This window comes from Empidonax traillii, unplaced genomic scaffold (assembly GCF_003031625.1).
Source record: "Empidonax traillii isolate 1590-97213 ecotype Southwest subspecies unplaced genomic scaffold, ASM303162v1 scaffold839:size271545, whole genome shotgun sequence".
Taxonomy (NCBI): domain Eukaryota; kingdom Metazoa; phylum Chordata; class Aves; order Passeriformes; family Tyrannidae; genus Empidonax; species Empidonax traillii.
The window spans coordinates 5,101-25,115 of NW_020956032.1; the positions used below are offsets into that span (position 1 = coordinate 5,101).

Below are 20,015 nucleotides of genomic sequence, written 5' to 3' on the forward strand. Positions count from 1 at the left end.
TGAAGTGACCTCACAGGCATTTTCAGTAAGTGGTCGTCATAAGTCCTGAAGTAGTTGGACAGTTATTGGAACAAGTGTATGATAAAAGCCTTTCCACCCCCATCCCTCCCACCTCTACTTTATATCCCATGATTTCTTCCTTGTTTGAAATGATTCAGCAGTAGACTCTCCGATAGTCTCCATCCGGTTAAAAATAGTTACTTTCCTCATATGGCTTTAGCATGGTACTGTCAACTGTAAAATGTTCCACCTTCCAAAAAAGTAGAGTGAAAAATGAAAGTGAGCTTTCACACATCATTACTCTCCGCAGTTAGAGCTCCAGAGCTCATTCCAAACCCATCAAAGGAGGAGAGGCGGGCCGGGAGGGCGGGCAAGCAAGATGCTTGTGTTACTACCCGGTGCCCTGGGGGTCCTTGTGAAGCTTTGCCCCCGACTCAAAAATGACCAGGCTGATGGTTTGCTCATTTCCCAAAACAAAACACTAGATTATTTGCAAGAGACATTTATTTGTTGGATTTCTGGAATGTTAGAACAGATTAGTCATGGAAGGTGGATGTCTCCTGATGTCAGAATACGCTCCAGCAGGGAACCAGTACAGCCCAGTCAGCTGAGTTACCTTCCAGTCACCCCATAACACTGGGGCAGGAGGTCATGAGAGCCCAAAAATGAGAGGGCAGGAGAGGACATGAGAGCCCAAAATGCCATCAACCATCTCACAGCTCTTGTCCTCTGTAAGCTTGGGGATCAGTGATGGGCTTGCACACTGTGACTGGCTGTCCTGAACTGAATGTGCTTTGGGGGGAAAAAAGGGTAATTTGGTGGCAGTAGTAGACAAATGGTGCATCTGGGTTATTTCACTTGACTCTCTGTATTACTTGAATCTTGAATGTGTTTGCATTCAGGGCCAGCTGCTGGAGGGTGAGTGGTGGGACCCCCCTGCCACAGAGGTGTCACAGGGAGGTGGCACTGAGGCACTGCAGGGTGATAAATGGAAAGTGCAACAGGTCCAGCCTGGGAGGGGATAGATGGCACAGTGCCCACAGCCAGCTCCTGATGTTCCCAGCCGGGGAGGGAAGCATGGCACAGAGGGAAAGGCTGAGCTGCAGTCTGCCCCAGGGCCCCAGGTCAGAGGGAAAGGCTTGCAGCCAGCAGCTGGAGCATTCATCAGGGCTTCTGTTGCTGACCATCAAACAGTGATGGTGATATCCACCTGCTCCCAGTGCTGAAGAACTTCAGAAAAGCCAGGGGAGATGCAGAAGTATCCATTGGTTTTCACTGCACACCTCACAGCATCAGTAGCTGACTCTAGAGACTGTATGACAAATTGCTGGTTAATACCCACATTAATTCATTTTTTTCCCTCAGAGTTGCATTTGCTGTGCATGCTGAGCCATCCTCTGCTCATTTCCTCAAGGTGATATGCTAAATCCTGCTCCCTGGACCATGGCAATCAGCTATTGCTGGAATACAATCAAGCTGCAGATGGCAGCTGAGGGAATCACAGAGACTCTGCTTTGCTGAGCACCATGGTCAAATCCTGGCCACCATCACTGGGGCAGGATTTGACCACAGAGCCAGAGCTGAGCAAGCCAAGTGCTGCTGCCTGCCCGTGGGGTGCTCTCAGCACCCACCTCTGTCCTGGGCAGCACTCTTGGGTCCTGCTACTGTATTTGTGAGGTCCTGAAACACCTGTCACACTGTTACATCACCTCATATTGACCACACCAGAGTAAACGTTTGCTCTGGGTCCCTCCTGACAAGACAAGGGATGAGTCTAGAAATTACTTCTAGAGAAAATGAGTATTTTGAAGAACTGCAGGGAGGGATTGAGCTTCCCAGTTTTGAATGCCTACTTGTGTACCAGACCCCAGCTGTGTTTATGGGAAGGGACATTTCCACATTCCAACAATTTTAATGCACCCCAGGCCTTATGCAATTTTTCTTTCCATTTACAATATTAGATATCTTGTATGATAAATCTGAAGTGTGGCTTTTGTGCATGAATGATACAGTTTCCATAATATTTTTTCATATGCAGGGACATTTTGTTTTGATCTCATGGGGCATGAGTCAACTCCTATTTGAAGCCACTGGAGTCCTTCCAGTGACCTTCCCAGAGCCTGGCTAGCCGGGCAGATGAAGTCTGATGCGCTGTAGGTGCAAGCTAGCACGGCCTGCCGAGGCTCAGGGCAGCTCGGTAGAGCAGCTCAATCCTAAAAGGGCGACATCAGGAAACTGGTTGAGTGCATCCAGCATGCTTGGTGCAAAAACTCTGTCTGCCCCAGAAATGCACGTGCTGTAACCATGAGACTCCCAGACTGGTTGGCAGCAGCGGGTGTTCAGCCCTGCAAGATCCACAGAGCCTGCCCATCCAACACACGTGCCATGTCCCTTAATCTCAAGGCTGCAAGAGTCAGGGTGAGTTATAAAACTTGTTTGGTCAAGCTCCTTGAGTGGGACGGACACAACCCTGGGTTTCCTGGATTTCCCAGGCCAGGCCTTTCACTCTCACAAAAGCAGCAGCCCTGTGGACCCAAACACCCCTAAGCATGCAAGAGTGTTTCCCATGAAGACCTTTAAGACTCCCCATGTGAGTGTTGGATCCCACACAAATTCAGGCATGTGCCCTCCCAGTATGCATGAATTTTATCCCCCCTTCTTAAGGACTGTCGGAAGAGCTGTTTCTTTTTTTCGTAGGAGCAAGTTTTGATGGGGAAATATCAGTTTCCCCAAGTCAGCAAAATTCTGGCAATTTGCCTCAGCTCAGAAAGGTGCCCCTGTTCTGTGAGGCCAGTAAGGAAGAGAAACGCTCACACTCTGGAAGACTCAAAATGAGCAAGAAACCGGTCAAGTGCCCAAAGCCACTGGCTGAGCATCCTCCCTGTTTACATGGCTTACATGTCAAGAGTTCTGTCAGTGACAAAGGGCTGGCCAGAGGTGTCTGTGCCACGATCCTCAGCACACAGCGTTCCTGCCATCATTAAATGGCACTGTGGAGAGGTTCAGAGCAGGAGTCACTGAGGAGGGCCCAGCAGGTGGTAGCCTCTGCCTGCCTCTGCTGCCAGCCCTGGCAGTGACCTGGGGCTGCTCCACAGGACTGGCGCTGCTCTGCAGTGTCCTCCACCACTGGCCCTGCTGAGGAAGCCTCACGTGATTTGGAAATTAAGCTAAGTATTTTGTGTTTATGAAACAGCTCCTAAGAGTTTGAAAAAGGGACTAGTGGTGTTTACACACAAGCTGGACGGACTCTAACACGGTGCATGTTCTGTTGTGTCAACTCCTGCACCTGCATAAGATATTTTACAAAATCCCCGTGAAATGAAGGAGCCAAACAACTGGGTCTAATCAACCCTGCCTGTGCTCTCACTGGAGCCACACAACATTTTTGCTAATGGAGCTGTGGGATGTTATGGAAAATCTGCTCTCCAAAGAGCCTTTGTTCATGTCTGAAGTTAAGGCTGGTCAAAAGCAGGGAGTGGAGCTGTGGGGGAGCTGGTGCTGGAGCAGCCTGGGTGCAGAGCCCTGCTCCTGGGGCTTATGGAGTGCTCCCTAGGAATGGGGGAGACTTTGGAGGGAGCCCAAACAGCAGCAGCTCAGCTAACACCACCTTTATCCCCTTTCAGGCAAAGAGGAGACTTTTCCAAAGAAGCATGAAGTTGAAGCACATTTTCCTGAGCTTTCCCAAACTACCAGAATTACCAAATGTGCTTTTCATTGTGTTTTTTTAGGTTACCTATGCCAGAAAGTTTTTAGACCCCTTCTTTGCAACACAGATTCTCCTTTTTTGTACCATTTGCAGAATGGTCCTGTCTGGCCCGTGTTTGCTCATAGAGTGACACCAGGACTCAGTCCATAAAAGGTTGTTGACCCGGGAAGAGAGCTTCTAGAATTTAAGGGCTGGGCAATTTCTTGGAAATTGCCTTATCAGCACAGCTACAAGCTGGAGCTTTAACAACCCTTCCCAAGCTGCACGTCCCTAGCTCCTGTTCCTGCAGTTTGGTATATATGCTGTACACATATGTTTATTTTGTAGTTTGTTATTTTGGGCCGAGATTGCCACAAACCCACAAAGCTGAGATAATTGCTTTACTGTTACTGAAATTAGGTATCAGGGAAGGCCTAAAGCAAGCCAGTAACAGGGAGCAGGTGCCTGTGCACAAGGCTGTGTAAAGGCTGATGCCAAGAACCTCACATGCCCTCCTTTGCTGGTGGAGAAGGGAATCAGCGGGGGGGTCAGGGGTTGTTATCAGCAAAGCAAAAGGCAGTAAAACAGGAACAGAGAGGTGTTGGGTTGGCACAGCAAGGAGAGTCACCAGGGTGCAGGCTGGGCTCTGAGAGCAGTGGATGTGGGCTGAGTGGGAATGGATGAGTGCAGCACTTCAGGGATTTAAACCAAAACCTGACAGTGCACTAAGGTCTCCTGGAGGCACGAGCCTGGGCTTACACAGGGACTTGCTCTGAAATTTCACAGGGGCAGGGCGGGCTGGTTAACTGTGAATCCCAAGGGTGTTTGCAGTGCATCAGACCTTCCCAGCCAGAGAAGGTCTGGCAGCCCAGCCAGAGCTGCCACCTCTTGCCATCCCCCAGCTCTTCTGCCAGTGCCTTGGCCCAATCCAGGTTTTGGGACAATGCATGGCTGGGCAGTCTCCATCCCACCTGCATCTGGGGGACTGGGGAAGGCATCTTCCTGGGAGAGATGTAGGGAGCATTGACTTTGCATCTGAAGTTCAGCCTTCATGGGGCATGGTGCAGATCTGGGGCAAGGACCTCAGGAGTGGCCAGCAAAGCCCCTTGGCTCATCTGTTCACCCACTGCCCTCACCAGGACAGGCTGCTCAGCGAAGCCAGTGCCTGCCTTGGAAACAAATGTCCCCAGAGCCACGGGCACACAGCACCAGCAACTTCATGTCCTGAACCGCTGCTGTGATAATCCTGTTTGCTCAGTCTTAGTGACTGAGGAGAACCATAACCAAGGAAAACAGCAGGATTATCCTTCAGCACCTGTTCCCACTGAAAGGATTATCATAGTTGGCCGCATCAATGATGTCCTCTAGGTATCACCATGAGAGCAGCCTGAGGGACATGGCAGCCCACCAGAAGACCTCTCTCCCCTTCTGCATGCCCCTTTCCAGAAAATATCTGGAAGCTCCTGACAGATGAAGGCCAGTCCATGTGGATACAAGTATCAGTGCTTGCATGCCTGCAGCATACGGGCTGGCTCTCCAAATAGCATCATCTCTTGTTTGACTGTCTAACAGGGAGGCGGCGTGAGAAGCATGGGCTGTAAACTGCAGGGCTCAGAAGGCAGATGGCAGTTTTAAAGCACTTTAAAACAAGCTGGTTTTCCTGCTTAGCGTTCCCTGTGATTTTGCTGTTCAAGAGCAGGATCTGACCCATTCACCTCACAACATGGGAGGGCTCTGTTGGGCTGCCTTTACATCTACAATACAACAGTAACTGATCTAAGAGCTGTTTTACTGAAGAATGAAAATTCTTGATTGCAGAAAAATTTTGGAGTGTCCCTTAATTCTTGCAGTTAATGGTCCAGAGAGGTGCTGCAACTGCCCCAAGGCCTCTGTGACATGAGCTGATGCCTCTTTCCATCAGTCTTCTCAGGAACATCCTTCCATCCCTTCAGCAGAGGCCTTGGAAAACAAATTACTGCAAACAGATTTTTTTCTATAATGGAATGTAACATTAAAGTAAACACTGAAACATGGAGACAAATAAAGCAAAAAAATCAGGGAAATAATCCTTAGCTTCTAATGATTTTTTCAAAACATTGTCGAAATTAGGTTTTATTGGAATGAAAATGTATTTATCATATCTGTCAACACTGGAAAATTATGGTTAAATTAAAAGTTTATTTTAAACTCTGACGATGATCCAGAAGTGATATGCTATTTATAAATGGCTTATCATACACCACAGTATAAAAAGTACCTTGATCTTCTTGTTATTGAGTCAAATTCATTGTTACATATGAGATGGGAATTAGCCTTACCCCTCTGAATATAAAACAGAGAAAAAAATTAAAACTACAGGGAGGAGAGCAGTAACAGCCCACTCATAAGAGTCTCCTGGGGAAAGGACCATAGGAAAATGGGCCCATTGGAAAAAGCCACCCCAGTTCTGTCTAGATCTGGGCTGAGACCAGGCGGTACCAAGCAGCTGAGATCTCTGAACCCCACAGTGGTGCAAATGGTCTCAACCTCTGACCTGCATGAAAACTGTTCTCAAGCCCTGAGCCAGCCAGGCCCCTCGCTTAAATCAGTTACACAGTGGATGGGTGGCTCTTTCCAAAGTCTTCACCCTGTTGTTTTTGGCCACAGCTTTGATAGGACAGCAGGACTGCAGACAACTTCTTGTGCCAGCTCAGCTTCAAAGCAAGAAACGCCCTGTGGCCCTGATACCAAGTACAATGCACTGCAGAGACACATGGTATAAACTGGGCATTAAGTCTCACTATGCAGCTATTTTACCTGTCCAGGAACCTCCACAGGGCTGATGATGCTGGTGCCCTTCTGTGTGCTTGCCATGCTCCTGGTGCTTCCCAGCAGCTCAGGGACCATGCTTATTTACCAGGGGTAGAGCCTACCTGGGTTTTTAGGGGTGCTAACTGAGATCTCTGGCAGCCTGATGGCAGCAGTGAGGATGCCCCTGCCAGAGGGGACCAGCGGCTGCCCAGGTGGGAGGGGATCAGAAATATTCTCCTTGGATATTTCCGTCTTTGAACCTCAGACAGAGGACTTCATCCAAGCTTCATTAATATCCCATTAAAAAAAGACAAACATTCTCCATTGTTAGGGCCAAGCGGAGTCAGTGTGCTCTGCTCTGGCTATGGCTGTGGCCACAGCCCAGACTATGTTTGTGTGTGGGGGGGATGGAGATGATGGGCTGCAGCCCATCACGAAGCTGGCTGGCTGTGGAGCATGCAGCAGCCCCGGCCTGCAGGCAGTGCAGAGGTCATCACAGAAGTGGCAGGGAGCCAAGGAGGTGACTGTGGATAATGCTGCAGAGCTGCCTGGAGAGGGGAGGTGGGAAGCTGGTGGTCAGAGCTGAGCTTGCGGGAGGCTCCAAGCGGCAGCAGCCAGGAGCTGAACGGTGACATGGGGAGATAAGGCTCTTGATGGATAGACCTCAGAAGGTTTGAAGGTTTTTGTTCTGCTTGGATAAGCAGTCAAATATTCACGTAGATAAGTTTCAGAAATGCATCTCATCTTAAGCCCTTTTTGTGTAGGTCTGGAAATAGAACCAGAGAATTCCTCTGTAGCTTTCCTGGTTCCTGGCTTTTCCTTCACCAGCACCAGCACCAGGCTGGCCAGAATTATCCACAACAAGCAAAACAACAGACAGGACAGCTCTAACAAGCAGATGCTTCCTGAACCTCAGGCATTCAGCTGTGCCTAGGTACCAACCTTACTCACAGCCTGGGGTGCAGGGAGATGATCCTTCACTTGGTTACTCTCTGTTCATTGTCATCTTGGTCCACAGAGCTGCTGTGGGTGGTTTAAAACGCTGTGAAGGAAATGCCCTCACTAACATCTGTGTGTATCTTAACATACCCATTGGCACAGAGTTTATGTAACATTGCCTGGCACCTCTTCACTGGCAGAGCTACACCCACATGGAGCATCTCACTGTGTGCAAAGATCTGCAGTAACCTGCTGATGAATGGCTGCTGGTGGCAAAGCCAGACAGCAGCACCGATGATCTTGGCAGGCTCCTGGCCCTCCTTGTGCACCACACTTGGACCTAGCTGAGGGCTGCAGGCAGCACCCAGGACGGCCAGCAATTATGTTCCAGCTTTAAACTGCAGTGCTTGAGTGGAGTGCTTTTGGAGGATGGATAATTTCCTTGGAAATAAATTAAGAGGGCTGTACTGTACTCCAGCAAGTTTCCTTGTACCATAAGTTGTTTAAACAGTTTCTCTTTATGCATTTCCCATTCAGACAAAAAACAGACCAGAAAGCCTGAGGCACCAAGGCTGGTAGGAAAACGGAAATCCTGCTCCAAGTAGGCAGAGAGCAGCTCCCTGGCTCTGGGCAGGCGCTGGCAGGCCCAGCAAAGATTTGGGGCAGGAAGGAGCAGAAGCAATTTCTGGCTCTGTAGAGACCTTTCGGGTTCACCTTTGAACGAACATGGCTCCCAATCAGTTAAGCAGGATTTCTGTCTGAGCAACCCCCCAGCTTTGACATGCCTTAGGGAGGACCCAGATCCAAACCCTGAGGGCAGAGCAGCAGAGAGCTTCCAGCAAGCCAGAAAGTCCACCCCATTTAGAGTCAGCTCATCTTCAACTTCCCCCATGTCTCTCCCTGAGCTTCCCAATCTACTATTTATAGCTTTACCCTAATGATTCCCCCCCTTCATCCACCCCCTAACTTTAACCTCTTCCTTTCCAAGCGGTGTTTGGAGTTTACAGGAGAAAGTTGTTTATGTTAAACAGCTTTGTAACAATTTCCTCCTCTGCCGCCTCCCTTCCTTCCCCAGTAAAAGCCCCACAGAGTGCTTGGCAAAGCCTGTAAACAAAGGAGGGGTTTGGAGACCCAACCAGTTTTTGGTGAACCCAGTGGGGAAATAATGTCTCTTTTGAAGAATATTAAAGCCTGAACTCATAATAGTAGGAAACTAGTATCCACCCTAGGTAAGGAATTGCCTACTTGCAGCTACAGGGCATAAAATACAGACGTCCATGTAGTCACTGTTGGGTGCAGGGGGTTAACTCTGTGTGCTTTCCTCACTGGTCAAGATGGTGTTGATGGCAGCAAACCAAAATGTGTTTGTTAAGCTCCAAATACTTGAAGTTGTGACAAGTGAGCAGGGAAAGGAGAAGACAAAAAGGCAGCAGTGTTTTGAACTCACCTAGATTGATGAACAGAAGCACAAGGCAATGAAAATCCATTAGCCTGACTGTTCCCCGCAGAGGAAAAATAGGCACACAAAATCCAATTCATTATTCTCTTTCTTATTTAATGCTAAGTAAGTCATTGAACTTTACTACTTGATCTATCCATTTTCTTTAGTAGAAGGGCTGCAGGAAATCTTTCTCTTCTCAAAGGGGGTTTCAAGTTTCTCACCGATATCATGTAAAAAATACTTGGAGTGTATGAGTAAAAAATAACTGCATTTCAAAGGGAGCTTGAGCCATGAAGATACTGATAATTTTTCTCTTCTGAAGGGCAGAACCAAAGAGTGGAGGCCCCTGGGAGCTGGGAGCACCATTGTTCTTCTTCCAGGCCGTTATCTGGAGACAGGCCCTGTGATAGACTCTGATGAGGCCACGGGAAGGATTATCTGCTGGGAGTGCTAATGGCATGCATTTGACAACATCAACTGTTTAATTTATGAGGTGACTTGTAACATAAAGGCAAAGAAATTCATACCATGCAACAGTCCAAACAATTAAAAAGTGCCCCAAAAGCCCAGCCTGCTCCACAACCCCGCTTACTTAGTTAAGGCTACGTGGAAATGTTCCACCTTCCTAAAAGGCATCCTACTGGATTTTGTGCTGTGATGGCAGTGTTATATAATGAGAAATATATTAATGGAAACTATCCAGCACTGAAATCGTTCCAGCCTTTTTATCACCACATTCCTTGCTCCCACATAAGTGAAGTGTGCAGGAATAAAAGCAGTTAAACATCATCCGCCAGAAGACACGCATGATGGGGATTGCTCACAAGCCCCTAACAGCTCAGTGGTGCCCATCAGTGTTGGGATCCATATATACACTCAGGGCAAACAGAGCTGCTCTTCCTGGGGAGTTATTTCTTCCACTGCTCATGGCTTGGGGCCATATCACCCTCTTGCAGTTGGGGACAGTTTAGTGTTGTCACCCGGTACCTGAGTTGTTCATTCAGCTCTCCTGGTCCTGATCTCTGCCAAGAGTTGAGGAGTTTCTCCCATGCTCTTCACCATGGTCTCACAGATAACCAGACTTAAATCATGTTTTTCTTCTGTCGCAGGAGTATTTGTACAAAACGAAATTTATTTTCGTTTTTCACATGCAAGAAGCTTAATGGCTTAGTCATTAAGCTTCTGAATAGAATATTCAGATCAGCCTCTGAAGGGAGGGAAAGTGTGGGTGGCAAGTCCTCCTTTGCCAGCACAGGTCAGGCAAAATGACGGGCCAGAGGGTGCTGGTCTGAGTCTCAGCTTCTGCAGCATCACCACTGGACATGAGATCTGTGATCACAAAATCAGGGCTGCTACCAAAACAGATGATCTCTGCCCCATCACTCTGCATGTTTCCTATGCCGCTCATGAATTTGTTTGTTACCCATGCTCATGCAACCTGTGTGGGTCAGCTGAAACAAACCTTGTCTGAAAATGGCTGGTTTTCAGCCAGAGGAGCCCGTTGACCACATGGTTGCAGGGGGAGTAGAGCCAGGGTGGGCAGCAGGACATGCAATGGGAGTTGAGGGCTGGGGAGGAGGGTGCAAGCACTAGCCCTGGCTTGGATGGGCTGATGCTGAAAACCAGAGACATGAACCTACCCTGCTGACAGATGTAACCACCTGGCAGTGAAACAGGAACAAAATCTCTCCTGTGACTGCTTTCAAGGTGGTTTAGAGTAGTGCTGCAACACCTGTTGTTACTGGCAATTACTGCAAGAGCAGCTGCCTTGTGCTCCGTATTAGATAAAAGCTCCAAAAAGCCTGAGTATTTGACACAAGCTGTTTATGCTCCTGTGTCAGATCCAGTCTAGATGCACTGGTAGTGTGGCTGCCGTAGTCTGGTGATGGGAACCTGCCGGGGTACCAGCAGTGCTTAAGTCGGGGGATGTGTGTCAGCAACAGGTCCCATCAATCCCCCCGCCTTCCCCTTTTCTCCGCCTCCGTAGCAGAGAGAGGACAGCTCCTGCCAGGAGAGCATCCCACACTGCCCTGGTGTCCTAAGTGAGCTAATTGAGATTTTATTTGACGGCTCCCAAGCGAGTATTTAAGGGAAGAACAGACAAACAAAACACTTCTCGCTGAAGTCCGCGAGCCGGGCGAACTGTGAAACAATGGGAGCTTTGCGGGACGTCTCCCAGTTTACCTGCTCCAGTCCAACAGGAAGCGCTCCTCCCTCCGCAGCACAATGGAGGGGGGGGCAAGCCCCAGGGGGACCCAGGCTGGCACTCACCTTTGTGCCTCAGGACACCTCTGGGTCCCCTCTGACGCTTGGGCAGGCCAGAGGGGCACACATTACACACACCCGAATGGGAGCAGAGGGAGCGGACTGAGGGCACCGTGAGCTGTCCCTGGGGGGGCACTTGTTCATCAGCACGGCTTGCACAGGGCGTGCAGCGGCATCTGGACCGGTCAGCGCAGGGCTCTTCATCTGCACACGGAGACTTTAACTCTGAACACAGTTCTCCCTCCCCCACTAGGAAATCCTACCAGGGGCTTCTCTCAGTTACTTCTTCTTGACAAGAGATCTTTAAATTTTGGACACAAGGCACTGTTTAAATTTTACCACCTGGCAAATCTTCTGTCGTGAGCTATTGTGCTGTCTCTGCAACTGTTCTTACAACGGCAAAGAACTCTGCAGTCCCCCTCCGAGGGAGGGCAGCTGACAGCCTTTGAGGGGGCTGCAGCACTCGCTTGGCCCTGCAAAATGACCTGCTGGTAGCTGAAACATTTATGCACCTAGCAGCTTCTGAGATTTTGAGCTCTTTAGTGTCTCTGTTTGCCTCTTTGGTGCATACACTTACATCTGCCTTTCAAAGCATTGTGCCAATGAGCTTAAGACCAATTATCAAAATAATTTTGGTAGGAAGAAGCTAAATATCATGGCTTTGAGAGAGACATGGGACCAGGCTTGCAAAGGTACATCACTGCCTAGAGAGGCACAACGGTGGCTAATGGCTAAAGCACCGACCTAGTAGAAAATCCTCATTTAATCTCATTAAGGACAACAGGATTCAGTGCATTACACAAGATCAGAAGGGAAAAGGCACATCATTACATCTGAGATGCTGTTAATCATGGCAAAGGCAAAAATCTGGGTAAGCTTCTGTTTTCCCCTTTAGGTTGTGAACCTGGAGGTCAAGACTGATTTTCTACTTGTCTGGGAATTTTGCACTCTGTTGCAACTGGTATTAATAAATTTGAGCATCAATCCTGGAAGGAATGGGTATGCCAAAACCCAGACACTGACCAGCATGATACTATTCATGTCTGGATGCAGACTGCTGCCAGGGCACTACCGAGAAACTTGTGCTGTTGGGTGCTAAAGCTGAGCATGCAAACACTGCCATGAAAAAACCTGGAAGCTGAGTGGGGCAGGGAAGGAAAAAAAAAAGACAGTTTGTGAAGCAAACATGCCTACCAAGCTGCCAGTTTTGGTGAACCAGGAAGCTCATCGCCAGTTCACATAACAAACCTGAATACTCTTCCATTTCCAGCGTGATTCTGTCACTGGTGTTTGCAGGATGGAGCGATGACTCAGGGCAAGGGCACAGTCAGCAGCAGCTTGCACCAGCATGCCCGGCACAGTGGGCACACCCTGCAGCACCCACACATCCCCCCCGCAGCCCTGCCACTCCCGGGGGCCCATGGGGCACCTTCTGCTTGGCTCTACCTGAGCTACTGGGAGGGAAGGGGGATATGCTAAGGGGGTTGTATGTGTCCTGGGAGCCATGGTTGGCCAGGGAGCTGCGTGGCTTTACGTGGCTGAGAAACTGCTCAGGTGTGCTTTAGTCTGCTGCTATTACCCAAAAAGAGTAGGACAAACTTTTAGGAATCTTTAAGGCGTGTTTCAGCTGCCAGTCCCTTGGTGGCATGGTCCTGTATGGAGAGTGCCTTATCTCTCACACTTCTTGTGTTTCCACAACGCCTCTGCCTGGTGCATCCCCGTCCAGTAAAAGGCAACACCTATAGCATGGCCAAAGATGTCCCAGTTTTTCTTTTTGCAATGACAGTCCTGGGTTTGCTTACCAGCATCACCTTTTTTATCCTTTTCCCATCTTGGTCAATTTTTTTCCAGCAGAGTTTGACAGCCTGAAGTTACTGAATTGCAGGGATAAATCACCTGCTGTTACCATGAGTCTGCTCCTGGTGGATGGTCAGGCACACAAACATCTCAAAGAAAAAGCATATCGATTTCTTCTGTGAGTCGATGATCACAAAATATTGTTGATCTTACATTATACGTGATTGTTTATATAAAGAGAAGGAATCCTTACTTCCTCCTGGGACGTTTGGGAATTTGGCAGGCTTTGAAAGCGAGTCAGTGGTGCATAGGGTAATGCTCCTTCGGGGGGGAGTGTGCTAAGTACTATTGCAGGGGATCACATTAGTGCCTTTGACACGATCAAACAGAAAGTTCCTGTTGAACAATGAGTTTTTAGGATGAAAAGTGAAACGTTAAGAAGGTGTGTACATCTCCATGAATTTGCTTCATTTTGCTCGTTGATGTGGCGGTAACAGAACTATTTTTAGGTCTAATCCTTCAAACAGAACATGACTTCTCCTTTCTGATTAGTACAAAGCTGGCTGGTAGTCAAAGGATAATTATTTCCCAACACATCACCTAACACACACCAGCAAACAAAATGCTCATTATTTGAGCTATCCAATATTAACTGTTGTTTAGCAGTTAACATTTTCTCAACAGCTTTAAACAGGACTAATTGCTCCAGCTTCATTAGCAGAGGTCATTTACTGTCGGTAACAATACTTTTTTGGACATAGTCCCTAGGATGAGATTAGATTATCAGGTCAAATTCTGCTCCCGGTGCCAATGATGCCTGACCGCATTTGGCCTCACAAAAGTCTGCTCTTTGAGTTCATAGCTGCCCAATTTCCAGCCCTGCAGCTGATATATTACATAAAGGAAGTAAGTGCACTCCACCAGATGGGAAATTACAATAAATTAGGAAAGTGTGCAGCACAAGAAAGGTTGGCAAAATATCCATTTAAAAGTTATTAATAAAACCGCAGCCTCAGATAGGGTTTGGAGAAAAAAAAAAAACAACAAACCTGATAAAGAAGTTGTCCTTATAGTTGAAAACACATGGCTAGCCAAGGGGGAAAGGAGTGTTTGGAGAAGAACTAGTGTGGGTTGCACCATAAACACCCAGCCAATGCTGTCAAATGCTGTGTCTGCTACGGGAACAGTTCAGATCATAAGCCACTGTTTTTGCACAGTTTCATGCTGATTGGAGCCACAGCCAGTGGATGCTGAGGGCTGCAGTCTCCAAGTGCAGGAAATTTGCAGGAGGGTTTCTGTGCAGCTCTCTCCAGTGGGGAGTCCTTCTGCAGGGCCTTTGATAGCCTGCTGCACATCTGAAACAGCCTCAACTTCCCTAAGCACACAGAAAACTGAATCCAGACTTTCAATCCAATATATTCCCATTTAAACAGGTGGAGAGAAGCAGCCTTCTTTTCAGAAGTGCTGAGCAAACACTGCCTAGAGTGAGGCCGGCGCCTTTGAGAATCAGTCGTCTTCCATTTGGAAGTCTCAGGCATCCTCGCCAAATAATTTTGGTCCTGGCATTTTCTCTGAGTGGGTTTTTGGTTTACCTTTGTCTCCCTTCCCTGCAGGCCTGTGGCTCTTTGCTGTTATTTTCCTGCCCACGTACGTGTGCGGCCGCATGCCTACCACCTATACTTTCTGACTTGCAGCTCCAACTGCTAATCCATGTCTGGTTTTCGTCAGAAAAAAAAAAAAATTCATCGTGAGCGTTTGACTCATTGCCGCCGGAGTATTTCAGCTGCCCCAAGACACTTTTCAGAGTATCCTTCTTCTCTGCAGAGAACAGCCTGTTCTGAGCATGATCCACGGCAGACTGCCCGCCAGCAGCCTCCCCTTCCTCACACACGTGCGTGCCATATGTCCTGCTCTGTCCGCGCCGCTGCTGTGCCACTGTTTGTCTCACGCCGTGCAAGGTGGACTGGCATCCACCATCCCAGGCTGCCAGGTGGATTACCTTAGCTGTCCGTGAAGGGACTCAATGTGTCAGCCTCCAGGCTCTTCCAGCAGGTCCTCAGCTGGCAAAAACTCAACAGCAGACAAATCCTGACCGCTCTGCTGACACAGCTGGCCCTTCTGCAGCCAATGGACTAACATTCATCCCACCTTGATGCCGTTACACTTGTCCAGGGGAAGCATCACCCAGCACAGCTATTTGGCTGGAGAAGCTGAGCAAGTTCTGGCCATAAATTTCTCACCTAAGTCAGACCATTTTGAGGGAAAATTTTCACCACTTTTTAAAGTCTAGGAACATGAGTGTTTGGGTGGTTAAAATTAAGTATGTGAACTGATTTATGAGATGAAGAGCTGAGTCCATTAGATTGCCCTGCTCCATGCAGTAGGCACTGCACTTCCCCAGGATGTGGCACCCTGCTGAGGATGAGGGCTTGGCAGCCACTTCAGCTCCCAGCTGGGCGCTGGGGCCAGATCCTGTCCTGCTCTACCCAGCAGGCAGGGACCTGGTCCTGCCCTGGCTTGCTGCGATCCCCAAGGCACACAGGGAGAGCAGTGCTGCTTCCCCATCCTGTCCCAACCCCAACATGCACAGCCAACATCTCCCTGCAATCGCCAGAGTCAGACATCGCCATCCAGTGCACCCTTTTGGTCCTTCTGTATTTGCTGTAATCACAAATAAAACCAGATTGTTTTTAAAAAAACCCCATTTGGTAGCAGAGCCCACTTTCCTTACCTCCTGATCTGATGTCACCCCAGCATTTCAAGAACCCCATTTTGCTACTGACAAGGGAGACACCATTAACTGCAATTCACATAAAACCCCAGTAACATCAATGGAAAAGTATTATTTACTTTCCTGGTCCCTTTATTTTGTCTCTGCATAGAAAGCGTAACTTTTTCCCCCCCTGGAAATACAACATTAGAAATTGCAAAGGACAAATTCCTTAACTTTGAAAACAAAAAGAATGAACAAATGGTTTCCAAAACAAACCATGAGACACCACCCTAAAGAACTCCCTTTGGGAAGTGCTCTTCCTGGGAGCTGATTTTTAATTAAACTATACTTCTGAGTTTTATAAAGCTAAAAATGGTTTCACTGTTATTCTGCACTAGCTTTTGTTGCTCTACCTGTCATGTATTCATTTCAGTAATGAAAACTTCATGAAACCACAAGGATACAGCATATTTTCATAAAGCAATAAAAGAAGACACTCTTTTGAACTAGGAGCACGAATCCTCAGCACTTCTGTTCACTGTACCTCCTTACTTGAATCAGTCAAAAATGAAACATTGAGTTATCATGATCTGGCCCCCAAGGAGTATTGTGACTGTCGGCAGCACACTGGACATGACCATTAGCTCTGTCATCTACAAACCAGGTACTTTTATTTCACCCAGTGACATAGAAGAGGTTTCTTCAGTGTTTAAGTTTGTTCCAGAGTCCAATCCTGCTCCAGTTACGCTTTTTTACAATAGGAAGGAACCAAAGCCCGGACTCCTCTGCCCGGCTCCCTGGCTGCCATCCCCCCTTACAGGGCATAAGCCTCCCCTGGTACTCATCAGGCAGGGATCTCCCCCAGCTTCCACGCTCAGCACCAGGGACCCATCCCACGGGACATACACCACCCACATCACTTGGGCAGGATCAGGCGTGAGATGGACCTACTCGTGGGGTGGCATGTAATGCATACAGAGATTTCTTTCTACTCAAGGCCATTTCTAGCTTCCAAATTAAATATCCTCTGTAATCTTAAATATTCTGGTCTCCTGACTCCCAGCCACGTACTCCTAATGAAAAAAAAAAAGAAAAAGAAAAAGAAAAAAACCCTCCAAAAAAAATCAACAAAGAATATATTCCAGAAAGGAATAGTTCGAGAAAATGAGTGTATTCATTATCAGAGTGGAAACACCTTGTCTTTTGCCACTAATTTTAAGGGAAGTCACTGGACCTCAGTGCAACAGGAACACAGCCTTATTGGGTTTCAAACTGGTTTTTCCAACACTGTGTCAGGAAAAGCCATTAGATAGAGTTGTATTGGTAATCTGAGCCATCTTTGGAGAAAAACAAATGCTGTTCTTCCCATTATAAGTAGGTATTGTTTCAAAACCTATAGAGACACACTTGCTTGTGCTGCAATGGTATTTATTGCACATAGACCAATTACTTACACAGTAGTAAATTGCACCAGAGTATAAATATGTTATAAAACACAAACAGAGAGGAAAATGGAAATGACACACACGTGCTAAAACAACAGTAGATTCACGTGGGCATTTGGAAATAAAAATAAAAATAATAAAGTCTCTTAAGATATTTTAATTTATAATATGATATATTTACAGTACCTTCAAAAAATAATATTAAAAAGTCACTCTCTCAATAAAACTAAAACAGATCAGACAAAACCAGAAATCAGGTTCAGGGTCAGTGTTACTCAAACCTCCGTTTCCTTTTCAATTTGCATGTATGTGTGCAAGTAACATCTTCAAATAACTTTACAACTCTTAACACTGTGCAAGAAACGGCTTTGCCGACATTTTAAAAAAAATGTGCAGTAAATTTTTGTTGCCAGGATTCTCCCCCCTCCCCCGTTCATCTATAATTACAATGAACAAGCTGCAGAAGGCTCCTCAACCCCCAAACCCCCCCCCCCCTTTTTTTCATAAAATCCTATTCGTGGTATGTAAATATGCTGTTTAATATAAACATGGTCCGTTCATTCCCCTGTACAATATGCACAGTTTGAGGTAGAAGTTTCTCAGCCTGACTGCTATAGCCTGGCCGAAGGAGATAAGCACAGTAACTCACTGCTTGCTAATGCAGAGGGAACAAGCACAAGAGTGTGGGTTGGGTTGTTTTACCCCCTTTCAAAACACACCAGTGCTCCTCATCACTCGCTATTTTTCCCTGTCGCTACCCTGCGGAAGGGGAGAGAGCACGGCTACTGTGAGCTTAAAACTCATCCTGGCAGCAGATCTCCGCCTCGCCAGCCGTACTCTGCGCCCGGAGCACCTGCAGCACCGACCCCGCGCCTCCCAAAACCCCGGTGCTCTGGGTGACGGGATGAACACCGTGGCGAGGCGGGGGGGGCCCGGGACCCCAAATGCAGCCGAACTCAGCCGTCAAAGGCTCGGGTTCAGCCACCAGCAGGGTCCCGGGACAGGCACCCGAGTGCAGGCGCTGCTGCCGCAGCTCCCGTCGACAGCGCGACTCCTAAAGACAAGGGTTGCTGTCCCTGGGACGGGCTGTTTATTTTCTTTGTTCTCCGGTCAGTGGGTTTCCTGTTTGCTGTAGTTTCGGATGAGGTATGTCGTACACCACTTCACCTGCTTTTATTCCTAAGTAAACACCCGCACTCTCCCTGCGGAGGCAAGGGATCGTTTTGCTTGGCAATAGCATTACCATCAGGCATCTGCCGGGGATTTCTCTGCTCCTGTGTGTCTCCCTGCCTGCCGTTCCCCCCTGTCCCGGGTCTGACGCGGCCCCACGCGGCCCCCCCTATACCTTGGACTCCGAATCGGAGGTTTTGCTATGTCTCTCCTCCAGGCTGGACTCGCTGCCGCCCCGTGTGCCCCCGTTGTAGTCGGACCAGGTCCCTGCCAGGCTGCGCTCGGGGGAGCCCACGGTGCTGATGAAGCCCCCGGGCAGCCGGGCCAGCTCCCCGCCGCCGCCGTGCAGCCACCGGTCGGCTTTCCGGCGGCAGCAGAGCAGCCTCTTGAAGGCCTTACGAAAGTCGGGGCTGCGGCAGTAGATGATGGGGTTGAACGCGGAGTTGGCGTAGCCCAGCCAGTTGAAGAAAACGAAGAGCCAGTCCGGCACCAGGTCCCTGTTGAAGACGTTGACGATGTTCACCAGGAAAAACGGGAGCCAGCAGAGGGTGAACACCCCCATGATGATGCCCAAAGTCTTGAGGGCTTTCTGCTCCTTCATGGCCATGATGCGGGAGCTCTTTCGCTTGCTGGCTCGGCCGTTGCCGAGGATGGGCTGGTGGTGAGGGTGAGCGGGCAGGGGCGTCTGCGGCTGCTCCTGGCTGCCGTAGAACCGGCCCTCGCACCTATCGATCTTCCTCATCTGCTCCTTGGCCTCTCTGTACACCCGGAGGTACACAAAGATCATGATAAGAAGGGGGATGTAGAAAGAAATGATGGACGAGGCGATGGCGTAAGCCCTGTTGGTGACGAAGTCGCAGCAGCCCGGGTCCTGGTAGCACTCCAGCGCCTGGGGGTCATCGTCCCGCCACCAATGCATCATGATAGGCAAGAAGGAGACCAGGGCGGAGATGGCCCAGACGGTGCAGATGATGCCCTTGGCCCGACCCTTGGTCATGAGGCTCTGGTAGCGGAAAGGCGAGGTGATGGCCAGGTAGCGGTCGATGGCGATGACACACAAGGTCTCGATGCTGGCCGTCACACACAGCACGTCCAGGGACGTCCAGCACTCGCAAAGGAAGGACCCCCAGAGCCAGGTGCCCCTCACCACCAGCGTGGCCCCGAAGGGCACCACCAGCAGCCCCATCACCAGGTCGGCGCAGGCCAGCGAGGTGATGAACAGGTTGGTGAGCGTCTGCAGCCGCTGCGTCCTCCCGATGGCCGCGATCACCAGCACGTTCCCGGCCACGATGAGCAGCACCACCAGGGCCATCAGCAGGCTCATGCCCACAGCCCACTGCTGCGACACCAGCTCGGCGGCGGGCAGCTGCCTGCTCCCGGGCGGCACCGCCGTCACCCCGGCCCCGGAGCGGTTCTGGGGGCCGCAGTCCGGCGGCAGCCACCCATCGCCCATGGCTGTGCGGGGCGCTCCGGCCGCCGCTCCGCACCGCGCCGCGGGCAGGAAGGCGGCGCCGCCGCCGCCCCGGGGCTGCCGCATGGCCCCGCTCCGCGCCGCCGGACCGACCGCCCCGCACCGCCCCGACACCGGCACGGCACCAATCGGCACCCGGGGGGTGGAGACGGACCGCCCCGCCCACCCACCGGCGGTGTGCCTGCCCCTATCCCTGCCCGTATCCCTGCCGGCATCCTTGTCGGTGTCCCTCCCGCACCCCCGTATTTGCTCTGGCTAAGCTCCTGACAGGAGGTTGTAGCGAGGTGGGGGTCGATCTC

The 20,015-nt window shown here is 49.5% G+C and overlaps 1 protein-coding gene across 2 annotated transcripts; it reads right to left on the reverse strand.

Moving 5' to 3' along the window:
• Window positions 1–707: 707 nt before the first annotated feature.
• ADRB1 (adrenoceptor beta 1) lies at window positions 708–19,698 on the reverse strand. Of its 2 annotated transcripts, none has more exons than XM_027902102.1 (3): window positions 18,421–19,698; window positions 8,862–8,916; window positions 708–1,312 (listed from the first exon to the last, which is right to left on the reverse strand). In XM_027902102.1, exons 1-3 carry the CDS (start codon window positions 19,696–19,698, stop codon window positions 1,293–1,295), a joined length of 1,353 nt encoding a protein of 450 aa, XP_027757903.1. In that variant the 3' UTR covers window positions 708–1,292. The 2 variants fall into 2 exon arrangements, with proteins under 2 accessions (XP_027757903.1, XP_027757902.1); XM_027902101.1 differs by lacking the exon at window positions 708–1,312 and adding an exon at window positions 6,890–7,241.
• Between the last annotated feature and the right edge of the window lie 317 nt (window positions 19,699–20,015).

What these genes read in the sequence shown, in the direction of transcription:
- ADRB1 (XM_027902101.1), bottom strand. Translation starts at nt 19,698, where the DNA reads ATGGGCGATGGGTGGCTGCCGCCGGACTGCGGCCCCCAGAACCGCTCC. An exon ending in CCTCCGATTCGGAGTCCAAG is followed by an intron (nt 8,917 to 18,420) that starts GTATAGGGGGGG and finishes TTTCCTCTGCGG; the next exon opens with GGAACAGTCAGGCTAATGGA. An exon ending in GCTTCTGTTCATCAATCTAG is followed by an intron (nt 7,242 to 8,861) that starts GTGAGTTCAAAA and finishes TTCTATTTCCAG; the next exon opens with ACCTACACAAAAAGGGCTTA.